General features: G+C 46.3%; 1 protein-coding gene across 1 annotated transcript in view; it reads right to left on the bottom strand.

The window, feature by feature from the left end:
- LOC139258427 (ral GTPase-activating protein subunit alpha-1-like) overlaps window positions 1-4,317 on the bottom strand; it is a gene marked incomplete at its 5' end in the record, with an annotated part of 101,035 nt that extends 96,718 nt beyond the window's left edge. Inside the window, one exon of the mRNA XM_070874779.1 lies at window positions 4,207-4,317. Within this exon, the coding sequence (XP_070730880.1) occupies window positions 4,207-4,317 (111 nt within the window). The remainder of the gene's footprint in view (window positions 1-4,206) is intronic.
- Between the last annotated feature and the right edge of the window lie 10,663 nt (window positions 4,318-14,980).

The raw sequence follows: 14,980 nt of genomic DNA, 5'->3' as shown, positions 1-14,980 counted from the left end.
TCAGGACCTTCATGGACAACCCCGACACTGTACTGCCATAGTTGTCCGGGAACTTAAGACGCTTTGATATCGACATCGCTGCCCTCAGCAAGCCCCGGTGGGCAGGGGAAGGCGCCAGCTCAAGGAACAAGGTGGAGGTTACACCTTCTTCTGGAAAGGGAAACCAGAGGAAGAACGCCGCCTCCACGGAGTTGGCTTCGCCATGAAAAACAAGCTGGTTGACCACCTTAAAGACTCCCCCTGTGGGGCTAACGAACACCTCATGATTCTTCGACTCACCCTATCCCAGAACCAGTGCACCACAGTCATCAGTGCGTATGCCCCAACACTTGAGGCAACTAATGAGGCCAAAGAGGGTTTTTACACCAACCTCGAAAAATCCGTCCTGCATCCCCACGGGCGACAAACTGATCCTCCTCGGTGACTTCAACGCCAGGGTTGGCAAGGACACAGACCTCTGGGGGAGGGGGCGCAAGTGGCAGAGAGGGGATAGGGAAAGCCAACTCCAGTGGTACCCTACTCTTGACAAAATGTCTAGAGCACGAACTTGTCATCATCAACACCTTGTTCCACCCGAGGGACAAATACAAGGCATCGTGGCAACACCCTCGTTCCAAGCACTGGCACCTGCACGACTAATCCGATCCAACATCAACATCGCCCCAAAGTGGAGGGGGCAACAGAAGCAGTGCCGCAAAAAAGTCGATGTCGGAGCACTTAAGAATCCAGCTAAGAGAGCCCTATACAGCTAGCGCCACACAGCTAACCTGGCTTGCCTGGACGATGCCAAGACGCAAAATGCCCACAGCGCTTGGTCTGCCCTCCAGAACCAGTGCCTGCAAAGAGACGTTCGGTTACTCAACCAGGAAACACCAGGACTGGTTTGATGAGAATGATCAGGAGATCCAAGAGCTAATAGATCGCAAGCGCAGGGCATTTCTGAGCCTTAAACAACCACCCAACGAGGGAGCAGCAAAACAGCATTACAGACGGCTCAAGGCTGAGGTCCAACAAAAAACCCAGGACCTAAAGAACAGGTGGTAGATGGGGAAAGCACAGGAGATACAGCAGCTAGCTGACAACCATGATGCGTGAGGATTCTTCATCGCAGTCAAGGCCACCTACGGGCCAAACACCCAAGGACCCACCCCACTGCTGGCCAAGAACAGGGAAACACTCATCAAGGACACCGAGGCAGTCAGGGCCCGCTGGAAGGAGCACTTCGAAGATCTCCTCAATCGAGACTCTGCCTTTGACTCGAGTGTTCTCGACTCCATCCCGCAGCATGCTACCCGCCACCACCTCAGTGAGACCCCCAACACTGCATGAGGCAGAAAGAGTCAGAAGACAGCTTAAAAGCAACAAGGCTACGGGTGCGGATGGAATCCCTGCTGAGGCATTGAAGTATGGCGGAGAGGCACTGCTGGCACGAATACACGACCTCAACTCCCTCATCTGGAGGGAGGAGAGCATGCCGGGAGATCTCAGAGATGCAGTAATCATGACCATCTTTAAAAAAGGGGACAAGTCCGACTGCGGCAACTACAGAGGAATCTCCTTGCTATCAACCACTGGGAAGGTCGACGCTAGAGTCCTCCTCAACCATCTTCTTCCCGTGGCCGAGGAGCTCCTCCTGGAGTCTCAGTGCAGATTTCGTCCCCAATGGGGCACAACGGACATGATTTTTGCAGCACGACAGCTGCAGGAAAAATGCAGGGAACAGCACCCCCTAATACATGGCCTTATGCGACCTTACAAAGGCCTTTGACACTGTCAACCGCGAGGGTTTATGGAGCGTCCTCCTCCGTTTCAGATGCCCCCAAAAGTTCGTCACCATCCTCCGCCTGTTCCATGACAACAGGCAGTGCCGTGATCCTTACCAACATATCCATCAGAGACCCAATCCACGTCTGGACCGGGGTCAAACAGGGCTGCGTCATCGCCCCAACCCTCTTCTCAATCTTTCTCACCGCCATGCTCCACCTCAGAGTCAGCAAGCTCCCCGCTGGAGTGGAACTAAACTACAGAACCAGTGGGAACCTGTTCAACCTGCTCCGTCTCCAGGTCAGATCCAAGACCACCCCAACCTCTGTCGTCGAGCTACAGTACACGGACGACGCCTGCGTCTGTGCACATACAGAGACTAAACTCCAGGACATAGTCGGCGTATTTAATCAGGTATACGAAAGCATGGGCCTTACACTAAACATCCGTAAGACAAAGGTCCTCTACCAGCCTGTCCTCACCACACTGCCCCAGACACCGCGGACCACTTCCCATATCTCTGGAGCCTCCGATCAACAAGAGCAGGCATTGACGACGAGATCCAACACCGCCTCAAGTGCGCCAGTGCAGTCTTCGGCCGCCTGAGAAAAAAAAGTGTGTTTGAAGACCAGGCCCTCAAAACTGCCACCAAGCTCGTGGTCTACAGGGCTGTAGTAATACCTGCCCTCCTGTATGGCTCAGAGATATGGATCGTGTACAGTAGACATCTCAAGTTGCTGGGAAAATATCTACAATGTCTCCACAAGATCCTACAAATCCCCTAGGCTCCAACATCAGCGTCTTCATTCAGGCTAACATCCCCAGCATTGAAGCACTGACCACACTCAATCAGCTCCGCTGGGCAGGCCACATAGTTTGCACGCCAGACAAGACTCTCAAAGCAAGTACTCGGAGCTCCTTCACGGCAAACGAACCAAAGGTGGGCAGCGGAAATGCTACAAGCACATCCTCAAAGCCTCTCTGATAAAGTGCGACATCCCCACTGACACCTGGGAGTCCCTGGCCCAAGACCGCCTTAAATGGAGGAAGTGCATCCGAGAGGGCGCTGAGCACCTCGAGTCTCAACGCCGAGAGCATGCAGAAATCAAACGCAGGCAGCGGAAAGAGCGTGTGGCCAATCAGTCCCACCAACCCCTTCCCTCAACGACTATCTGTCCCACCTGTGACAGAGTCTGTGGCTCTCGTATTGGACTGTTGAGCCACCAAAGAACTCACTTCAGGAGTGGAAGCAAGTCTTCCTCGATTCCAAGGGACTGCCTATGATGCTGATTTCCAAGGCGAGGTATATAATGGTAGCATTTGCACACTAAGCCTCAGCTTCTCCCCACTGCTCATTGCTTTTAATAGAGCAATGGTTGTACTGGGAATCGAACTTTAGTAGTGAAATATTGGCCCAGATTTTGTTGGAGTGGGGCATCTCGCATTGTGCGTCATTAGTTGGACATTTTCTTGCACCCATCAGCGTGAAAAATTTTGCCCTCTAAGTTGTTGGAAGTGCAAGCTGATAATGGCACAGCGAGGGCAACGGGGCATCTGGTACCTTAATGAACGATGGGACCAACAGTCTATCTCCTTAACCTATGAGATTTATGGATTGAGAAACGAAATAGGGTTAATTTAGAGTCAAATCAGGCACGGAAAGAGAAATAGAGGGGTAATGAAAGATTGGATTGAGAGAGAAAGAAAAAAAAGACATAAACGAAGAGTAAGAAAAAAAAAATTGAATATTTTAACTTTTTTTAAATCTCGAAGAATTTACTACATGCAGAAATGAGACTGAACACTGTAAATTGTTCCATTTCTGAGTCAGATAGGTTGATAAGCATTTCATTAATTATCATTTCATTAAAAAGGTACTTGCGTTCTTAATTACCAGACAAAACTTTCTGCAGCGAGTTTAATAGGCGATTAATGTGCAAATTCAGCAAGTTCTTAAAAATAACGAGGAATCCAAGGGCAAGATGTCATTTGTGCAAAGCAAACGGCAGAGCGGCTTAAATCGACCAGCAAGTTCTAGAGATTCGCAACTCACGGCGTATCTTTTAATCCCCTGAACTTACTGACCGATTTGCACATTAACAGCACACGTTATTAACACGCCATTATATTTCCAGAATGTTCCAATACAATATTTTTCTTCAGACCATACACAGCCTTAGAGTGCACAGAGCTTTGACGTCAAAAACTGCTGAGCCCACATGGAAAGACTGCCAAAGCAAAAAGCTTTGGAGCGTAAATCAGAAGTATTCAAATTACTGAAAGGCACTAATACATAAATACAATTGAAAGTTCAGTTAATATACTATAAGTTGTTCAAAGTTTAAATATAGATGATTCAACATCTAAAGGAAAAGTGCACTACTGAGTATTTTGCCAAGTACTTCTATGTACATGTTTAATCAGGACATGAAACATGCTTACCTTTTTGTTTTAGACTACTTTCCAGTGTGAATAGATTTTCGAAGAATATAAAATAAATCTGAGAGTAGTTGGTTTCAAAGAACTGCTTCAGTTCACTTCTTTCCAAAATATCTGTAATATTAAAAAATACAGTCACAAATAAGCAAAAAAAATCAATCTAAGATAAATGTCTAAAGATGAAAAAGGTTTGAAACATTTACTAAGCTAATGGATCCATTTCTGGTATTTAAATCTACAATTAAATGATGGCAGTCCATCAGACTTCAACAAGGTAAAGATAACAATCAGCCTGAAAAATAATCAGAACACTGGCTACAACTTTTAATAATTATCTGGAAACTCAATTAGCAATAAGATCTCCAGCTGTGAAAGTATTATAGCAACTCAATGTTGTATCTCAAAGAACTAATTGTTATGAAGATCAGTTTTTTTTCCCACAATATTTAAATGTGCATCAATAATCCTAATAGCATGGAAAACAGTACCATTAAATCCTACAATGGACATTCAATCCACTTTATTCATCCACATAGGGCTTTCTTAATTTGTCATTAACCCAATATCTGATCATTAGTTAGTTGGATGATTTCCACTGTTGTGAGTTGTAAGGAATGGCAATGATGCTTACTAAGTATTTCACCTCAGTAAGGTGAAAATAGGGCTATCTGAATACATCAAGAGAATGAGAGCCAGTACTGAATAAAAATATTCAAGCTGCATTGAAAAAGTTGATGAGACTAAAAGTTGAAAAGTTACGATACCCAAACAATATGCATTTCAGAGTACTGAGACAGAAGGGGCTTGGAGAGGAAATAGCAGAGGCACTAATCTTTTGAAATGGTTGCATCTTAGAGACAGAACATTGTTATTAATGGTAGTGGTTCTGTGTAGTGGCCAATTATTGATGGAGGCTCACAGGGGTCAGTGTTAGGGCCATTGCTCTTCATCTTTATCAGTGATCTCGATGAAGGCATCAGGGAAACTGTCCACAAGTTGGTGCATGACACAAAGATATGTGTGGGTGTTAGGAGCTTCGATGAGAAAAATAGATTACAAGCAGATCTAGATGTGATGTGGGCAATGGGCCCCCATCTGTCAGATGTAATTTAATATAGATAATAGTGTTATGCACGTAGAAACAGACAATTCCAAGCATGTGTACATAATTCAGGGCTGTTTGCTCAAGTCTCGAGTAGGAGAAAGACCTGGATTTTACAGTACATGAATCTCTGAACATCTACGACCAGTTCCACAAGGTTATTGCAAAAGCACTTAGAGTGTTGGTATGTATTGCCCGGACGAATAAATACAAAACAAAAAATATCTTTGTACAAGGCCTTCATTAGGCCTCATTTAGAATACAGTGTTCAGTTTTGGTCCCTTGAAAAGGTTCAGAGATGGAACACTGAATTGATACCTAGTTGTCTAAATAGTCTTTTTACTCCAGAGAAACAAGAAGAAAAAGGAAAAAAAAAGACTTGTATTTATACAGTGCCTTTCACGACCATCGGATGTCCCAAAGCGCTTTACAGTCAATTAAGTACGTTTTGAAGGAGGTGCTTCTTTTCACAGAACAAGTTGCCAGCTCATTGAGTGAAAACTCATTGCAAACATTCAGAAGGGAGGTGGACAAATTCCTGAATGTTGCCAACATAACTACTTATAGAAGGGAGTGGATATTAGGGCGATGTGTCTCCCAGAAACCATGGTCTGCTGGAACTTTGTTTGATCGCCCCAGGCATCAGAAAGGAATTTCCCAAAGTTTATTTTCCTCAATTGGCCAACTTTTTTTCTCCACCTCTCCCAAGAGATTGCATGGCTCACTGGTTTCAGGGTGTGTGTGTGTGTGTGTGTGTGTGTGTGTGTGTGTGTATGTGTATGTGTATGTGTATGTGTGTGTGTGTGTGTGTGTGGGGGGGTTATGCATAAGTACACTACAAGCATATGGGACAGGCTCAATAGACTGCCTGGTCTTTTCCTGCCCTTCATTTTCATATGTTCAAATGAATTGCTCTAAAGAATTGAAGGATAGAAAATATTACGCCCCTTTCAAGAAAGTGCATAGGGATAAGCCAGGGAATTATGGAAAAGTTAGCCTTGAATTTCTGGGTAAACTTCAAGAGTTCATAATATGGGATAAAATTAGCAGACATTTAGAACTGCATAGGCTAATCAGGAACAGTGTACTTGACTAATTTGAATTCATCAAAACATTCAGTTAAAAGACTTGGATTTATATAGCGCCTTTCACGACCACCAGACGTCTCAAAGCGCTTTACAGCCAATGAAGTACTTTTGGAGTGTAGGGCTCAATTTTGGCCAGGAGTTGCTCCGTTTTTTTTTTGGAGTAACTTGGTTTTTCTGGCATAACTTAAAAAATCCCCATTTTCCTCAATCAATTTGCAGTTACGATTTTTTTAGGTTAGTTATGATTTTTTTAGGTTATTTTTTCTCTCAAAAGGGAGTGTTCCCAGCCAGCTACGTCAGTTCTGCTTTGGCCAGCTAATAGTTACTCCATTTATACTTAGGCCAGCGTATGTGGCCACTTCAGAAAACCCTTGCTGAGAATTAAAGAAATCACGCAGGTAGGTACATCGGAGGCCATTTGGCCTGGGATAGGGGCAGGAAGCGGAGAGGACCTGCACCTAAACCACCAAGTCTTACAAACCACCAAACCTTGCAAACAAAACCTCGAATGATAGACTACGTAAAAATAGAAACTCGACACTGCAAAAAACATTTGCTCAACTTGACAGTAGTAAGTGCAACCAGTTCCACAAAAGGAAAAAGATATTCCATTCCTCAACCTTTATCTTAATGCACAAACAAATTCACCAAGATACTCTGTCATCAAACTCAGCAGTCCCACACTCAGTGAGGAGCCATGCTCAAAGGGTTTCCTTTGGGTTTTCTTTGCATACAGCCTGGAGGCCACTCGGCCGGGCTAGGGGCAGGCAGGAGAACTGATTGATAGTGCCGGTGATTTCTATCAGTTCTCCTGCCTGCCCCTAGCCCAACACGGGAGACAGAATAAATGCAGAGAACTTTACCTGAAGGAGCCTATCGCCACGCTCTGAAAGTGAGAGATCTACTGTTGTTGCAGACTCTCAGCGCGATTGCTCATGCGCGGACATCACCAGCAGACTCCACTGCGCATGTGCAGACGTCCTGGCAGAGTTTTCGGCACAGAACGCTGGCTCCACCCCCGACTCGACTGGCCACATGACTGCAGTGAAGAGACTGGACAGCGGCCAACGTGACAACAACATTTTTAGGCGCATCTCGGAATGCAGGTAAGCGGCGCAACTCCGGTAAGTGCGCCGAAAAATGGGCTCAACCAAAATTGAGTCCGGAGTCACTGTTGTAATGTGGGAAACACGGCAGCCAATTTGCATACAAGCAAATAGCAATGTGATAATGACCAGATAATATTGTTTTTTATTATGTTGATTGAGGGGTCAATATTGGCCAGGACACCGGAGATAACTCCCCTGTTCTTCTTCGAAATAGTGCCATGGGAACTTTTACATCCACTTGAGAGAGCAGACGGGGCCTCGGTTTAACGTCTCATCCGAAAGATAGCACCTCTGACATGCAGCATTCCCTCAGCACTGCATTAGAGTGTCAGCCTAGATCTTCTTTTGTGTGCTCAAGTGTGGGACTTGAACCCACAACCTTCTGACTTGGAGGTGAGTGGGCTACCCACTGAGCCACAGCTGGCACTACAGTGTATAGAGAAAGGGAATGGGGTATGTCTTGTATGGATGGATTTTCAGAAGCATTTTCAGAAGGTGGCACACAAGAGACTTGTTGCAAAAATTAGGACAAACATGATATTCAAAGGACTGTAGTTGTATGGATAGAAAGATGGTTTGGGAACAGAGGCAGAAAGTAGGTGTAAATGGATATTTTCTAGATTGATGTGTGGTCCATAAATATGAGCTGTGTGCTCTTCTGTTTTTCATTGTATAAAATAAATGACTTGAAAATAGACACGAGAGGAAGTTACATCAAAATTTGCTGTTAATACCATATTAGGAGGCATGGCAAACCAAGAAAGATTGCAAAAGATTGCAGGAGTCATAAGAAGGGTAAGTAAAAGGTATACAGAGTAAAATGTGAAGCTGTACAAATTGGGGAAATAGGACAGTGAAAAGAAGTATACCTCAAACAGTAGGGTTCTTAAAGTAGAGGATGAGAGGGATTTAATGGTGCAGATACATAGATCTTTAAAAAGAGAGAGTTCAGGTAGAAAAGGCCATTATAAAAGCAAATGGCATTCTGGGTTTTATATATGGGGCATTGAATATAAAAGACAAAAAGTGGCACTTAACTTGTACAGGATATTGATTAGGCCACAGTTAGAGCATTATGTGCAGTTCTATTATAGGAAAGATATTGGGCCATAAAAAGGGGATACTGAAAATTCATTAAATTACACCAGAAATAAGGTTAAAGGAATGAAGAAAGGACCATTGGAACAGACAATGTAGAAGCTTTCAGAATTCATAAATATTTTAAGAGGTTAAAAAGTGGAAGATTGTTTCCACGAGTTCCGGAATCAGTAACAAGCAGGAATAAACTCAGAATTACCAAACCCAGAATGAAGGGGAAGTTAGAGGACATGTTTTCACACTGAGAGTTACAGTATGCAGCATCTTTATCATAAATGGCTATTAAGAAAGAGACTGTAACATCAATTGAAAGGGAATTAAGGGAGAATTTTTTATTAAAAAAAAAAGAGTACAAGTGGGTACAGCAATGGACAGCGAAATGAGACGAGATAGCTCCAGCCTAGGAGCTGACGAAGGCAAAATGTTGTTGTAATTTCTGTAATTCTATGTATAGCTGCCACTAGGTAGATTAGAAATGTAAATGATGCAATTACAATTTCAGAATAATTGATTGGAAAAAGCTAAAACGAAATCTGCGTCACAACCATGACTAGCAATTAACATGCCATGAAACCCAGATGACAATTACCATGGTTTCATATAAAGCATATTGTGCAAGGTAAATTATAAATAAACTTGTAGAGAATAAACATCTTTAAAAGACCATTAACAGTAGCTTGAAATCTTGTTCAATCTCACACCTGTAAATAATATGGCCCAGCTCCCCGGTCACATTTTTTTGCCCCTTTTTCAGTCCATCCTATTTAATTATATATTTGAAGAAATTAATTCCACTCTCAAAAAGTTTTGTAAATATATGCGCTCTGGTCCGCATTACTCTCCACAATGCTCACTCATGCATGAACAAGATCCTCACCATCTACAAGAACATTGTGCATGAATCTGTTAAAATCCTGGACCAGATAGAAACCAATTTTATGAGAGGGAGGGAGGTCGGAGATACCTGGGGCAACTCCTTCCCCTTTATCTAGTTACACATTCTATCCCTTGCCCCACCGAAACCACCAATGCTCTCATTACCAAGTTCGGCCTTGGCCTCTCCTAGTACTCCTCTGGCAACTTAGCCTCTTCCACCCCTCCTTACCTCTCCAATCACACAACACCTTCCAATCCTCATTCACTTCAGGACTGAGAGCTCCTCCCTTAGCTTCTGCACTGAGCTACTCTTCATCCTGCTGATTTCACCTCTACCTAATCTTCTCCAGCTATTTTTCCTGACTTCTTCGCTCCCTTGTCCTCACTCAATTTTACCATTGACATAAACTATCCCACCCACCCCACGTCCACCCTCTCAGCCTTGCCACGTCACATGGCCTCTCTACTTCCAAGGTTTTGAATGGCAATAAAGCTGTCTCGGATCACTTCATCTCCCTTCCTACATCTCTTCTCTTTCTCCAACTACCCACACTTTTGCCACAAGAAAAAAACAACCTCAGCTCTATCACAAAATTAACCCAAGTCATTTTCTTCTGGCCCTCCACTTGCACAACACCTCCGTCACTACTGACCTTCTCAAGTTTTCCCTCACCTCTTCTTTTGATGTCCTTGTTCCCATGAAATTATTCCATCTCCCACCATACTGATACCATCTTCTGGCCCTCAGGTCTGAGGGCTACCGGGGACACAGTAGGCCCAGTTATTCATCGCCAGACCTGACTCATCCACATTAAGCTCTACTGTGCCTCGCTCTCCTCTAATAAATCGTCCTATTAGTCGAGAACTATTCTAGATGGCAAGGGCAACCCACAGCTCCTTTAGTCCATGATGACTCGTCTCATCCACTCTCAACTCAAACACCAACTTTAAATAACTAGTGGATTACTTTGTCCATAAGAGTGAGACCATCCATGGTACTGACTCAGACGCCACCGTCGCCTCTTTCCATTCCCATGCCACACACCATATTTTCGCTTCCACCTTTGCTCTTATTGTATTCCTAACACAGATGAGGCTGCACACAGGGAGGTTAAAGTAACAGTGATCTCAGTCTTTATTCAGACACTCCAGAGTGAGGAACAGGCCTTAAAGGCCAGCTTATATACAGTGCTCCCAAGGGATGCTGGGATCCCTTGGGACTTCAGGGAATGAGCTCCTTGGTGGCAGAACATGAGAGTGCATGCTTTACAGATACATATCACCACTCCCACCCCCAAAGTCAAAGTGAAAACTATTTACAACGCGAAGCTGTCGGGAGCCTTTCTTTCCATGGTGGACCGCCTCGGTACAAATGTCTGTTCTGATGTGTTGGCTGTGCCCTCACTGGGCTGGTGTGTTGTTGGCCCTGCAGGGCTGCTCGGTGAGCTTGGCCTTGCTGGGCTGTTGGGCGTGATGGGTTTGATTTCCTGGTCTGGCGTGGTGTCGTTGATCCTTTGGGTGTGTGTTGTGGGCTCGAAAAAGGTGGTGTCTGCTGTGGGTTGTTCAGGGCAGTCTGTGAACCACAGCCTCGTTCGGTCCAGGTGCTTTCTGCAAATTTGTCCATTGTCTAGTTTGACTACAAACATCCTATCACCGTGCCCGCGATCCACTTGAGACCATGTCCATAGTTTAGCACATACACAGGGTCATTCAGATCAATTTCCCGTGACACAGTGGCACGACCATCGTTTACATTTTGTTGCTGCCGCCTGCTCTCTACCTGATCATGCAGGTTGGGGTGAACCAGCGAGAGTCTGGTTTTAAGTATCCTTTTCATGAGCAGCTCAGCCGGGGGCACCCCTGTGAGCGAGTGGGATCTCGTACGGTAGCTGAGCAGTACTCAGGACAGGCGGGTTTGGAGTGAGCCTTCTGTGGCTCGTTTAAGGCTCTGCTTGATTGTTTGTACTGCCAACTCTGCCTGCCCATTGGAGGCTGGTTTAAACAGGGCCAAGGTGATATATTTGATCCAATTGCAGGTCATGAATTCTTAAAATTCGGCACTGGTGAAACATGGCCCGTTATCACTGACCAGTATGTCAGGCAGGCTGTGGGTGGCAAACATGGCCCTCAGGCTTTCAATGGTGGCGGTGCTTCCCGACATTATTTCATATTCAATCCATTTTGAAAAAGCATTCACCACCACCAGGAACATTTTACCGAGAAACGGGCCCGCATAGCCGACATGTATCCTCGACCATGGTCTGGAGGGCCAGGACCACAAACTTAGTGGTGCCTCTCTGGACGCGTTGCTCAACTGAGCACATACGCTGCATTGCCGTACACAGGACTCGAAGTCAGAGCCACCACATGTGGGATCTGGCTATCGCTGTCATCATTACTATACCCGGGTGTGTGCTGTGGAGATCAGAGATGAACATCTCCCTGTCCTTTTTTGGTAGCACTACGCGGTTACCCCACAACAGGCAGTCTGCCTGAATGGACAGCTCGTCCTTTCGCCGCTGGAATGGCTTGATTGGCTCTTGCATTTCAACGGGGATGCTGGCCCAGCTCCCATGCAGTACAGTATTTTACTCGGGACAGCAGAGGATCTTGGCTGGTCCAAGTCCTAATCTGGCGGGCCGTGACAGGTGACTTATCATTTTCAAACGCTTCCATGACCATCAACAAGTCTGCAGGCTATGCCACCATCAACAAGTTTGCAGGCTGCGCCATTTCCACCCCCGTGGTGGGCAATGGTAGCCGACTGAGAGCATCCGCACAGTTCTCAGTACCTGGCCTGTGGCGGATGGTATAGTTATACGCTTATAGCGTGAGTGCCCACCTTTGTATGTGGGCTGAGGCATTCGTGTTTATCCCCTTGTTTTCAGCGAACAGGGATGTGAGGGGCTTGTGATCGGTTTCCAGCTCAAATTTGAAGCCAAACAGGTTTACTGATGCATTTTCTTTACCCCGAACACACACGCTAATGCCTCTTTCTCAATCATGCTGTAGGCCCTCTCGGCCTTAGACAAGCTCCTGGAAACATAGGCGACAGGTTGCAACTTCCCCGCAACGTTAGCTTGTTGTAATACACACCCGACTCCGTACAACGACGCATCACTTGCTAGCACAAGTCTTTTACACGGGTTATACAATACAAGCAGCTTGTTGGAGCATAAAATGTTTCTGGCTTTCTCAAAAGCAATTACTTGTTTTTTTTCCCCCATACCCAGTTCTCACCTTTGCGCAATAACACATGTAGGGGCTCTAAAAGGGTGCTTAACCCCGGTAGGAAGTTACCAAAATAGTTGGAGTCCCAGGAACGACCGCAGCTCCGTGACGTTCTGTGGCCTGGGCGCGTTCCTGAAGGCCCACAGACGCCAAGACAGAGGCTGAATGCCGTCCGCCATAATCTTTCTCTTCAAATACTCCACTTCTGTTGCCATGAAGATGCATTTCGACCTATTCATCTGCAGCCCGACGCGATCCAGTCGCTGGAGGACCTCCTCCAGGTTTTGTAGGTGTTTGGCGGCGTCCCGACCTGTGACCAATATACCTTCCTGAAAGACCAACGTGCGTGGTACCGACTCGAGTAGGCTCTGCATGTTTCTCTGGAAGATTGCTGCAGCCGACCGAATTCGGAACGGGCATCTGTTGTAGATGAACAGTCCCTTGTGCGTGTTGATGCAAGTGAGGCCCTTCGAAGACTCCTCCAGCTACTGCTACATGTAGGCCGAAGTCAGGTCAAGCTTGGTGAACATCTTGCCTCCTGCCAGCGTCGCAAATAGGTCGTCTGCCTTAGGTAGCGGGTATTGGTCCTGCAGCGAGAAACGAATAATAGTTACTTTATAATCGCCACACATCCTGACCGTGCCATCACTTTTGAGTACTGGAACAATCGGGCTGGCCCACTCGCTGAATTCCACTGGGGAGATGATGCCCTCGCGTTGCAGCCTGTCCAGCTCGCTTTCCACTCTCTCCCTCATCATGTGAGGTACTGCTCGCGCCTTGTGGTGAATGGGTTGTGCCTCTGGGACCAAGTGGATCCGCACCTTCGCCCCGGAAAAGTTTCCAATGCTTGGCTCAAAAAGGGAAAGAAATTTGTTAAGAACCTGGGTACATGAGGCCTCATCGACATGTGATAGCGCTCGGATGTCATCCCAGTTCCAGTGGATTTTGCCCAGCCAGCTCCTTCCAAGCAGTGTGGGGCCATCGCCCGGGACAATCCAGAGTGGCAGTTCATGCATCGTGTCCTCGTAGGTGACCTTGACCATGGCGCTGCCCAGGACAGTGATAAGTTCTTTGGTGTACGTTCTCAGTTTCGTGTGGATGGGGCTCAGGGCTGGTCTGAATGCCTTGTTGCACCACAGTCTCTCAAACATCTTTTTACTCATGCTGGATTGGCTAGCGCCAGTGTCCAGTTCCATGGCTACGGGTAAGCCATTCAATTTTACATTTAGCATTAAAGGTGGACATTTCGTTGAAAATGTGTGCACCCCATTTACTTCAGCATCTGCCTCCTCTGAGGCTCGAAATTGCTTTGATCCACCATGGACCGATCTTCCTCTGCCACGTGGTTGTTAGCAGGTTTTTCAGAGCTTAATGCTCATTCGCAAGCTCGTTGGAGGTGCCCCATTGTTCCACAGCTCTTGCAGTTCCATAGCCTTTGAAGCGGCATGAATAAGCTGAATGGAAGCCTCCACAACGCCAACAAGGTGTGAATTGCCTTGCATTCATCCTTTGTTGGGGACTCAGTCATCTGGGTCACCTGACGCTTGCTGGCAGCTGGAGACTCGTGGGTTCTGCCCTGTACATTTCTGCTCGCAAACACAGTTCCAGTTAATTTATGAACATTGCTAGCACTTGTGTGCTGAGAGATTTGTTTGGTGTTATCACTGGTGGACATAAACGCCTGTGCTATCGCAATGGCCTTACTGAGGGTCGGTGTCTCTACAGTCAAAAGTTTTCGTAGGATGGTCTCGTGGCCAATGCCCAGTATAAAAAAAGTCTCTGAGCTTTTGCTCCAGGTAGCCATCAAACTCACATTGTCCTGCAAGTCGCCTTAGCTCGGCGACGTAGCTCGCCACTTCCTGACCTTCAGATCGCTGGCACGTGTAGAACCGATACCTCGCCATCAGCACGCTCTCCTTCTCCCGAACCAGTGTACACAGCTCCTCATGCGACTTATCTGTGGGTTTCACCGGAGCCAGAAGATTCTTCATGAGGCTGTAGGTCGATGCCCCGCAGACGGTGAGGAGGACCGCTCTCCTTTTTGCAACGCTTCCTTCTTCGTCCAGCTCGTTTGCTACAAAGTACTGGTCTAGCCGTTCGAGATAGGCTTCCCAGTCCTCACCCTCCGAGAACTTCTCCAGGATGCCCACAGTTTACTGCATCTGTGTTGGAATCTCATCCTCGTCGCCAGTTATTGTGTTCCTAACACAGATGAGGCTGCTCTCGGAGGTTAAAGTAACAGTGACCTCAGTCTTTATTAAGACACTCCAGAG

The sequence above is a fragment of the Pristiophorus japonicus genome, unplaced genomic scaffold (assembly GCF_044704955.1).
Source record: "Pristiophorus japonicus isolate sPriJap1 unplaced genomic scaffold, sPriJap1.hap1 HAP1_SCAFFOLD_975, whole genome shotgun sequence".
Taxonomy (NCBI): domain Eukaryota; kingdom Metazoa; phylum Chordata; class Chondrichthyes; family Pristiophoridae; genus Pristiophorus; species Pristiophorus japonicus.
This window is presented reverse-complemented; position numbering and strand designations above follow the sequence as displayed.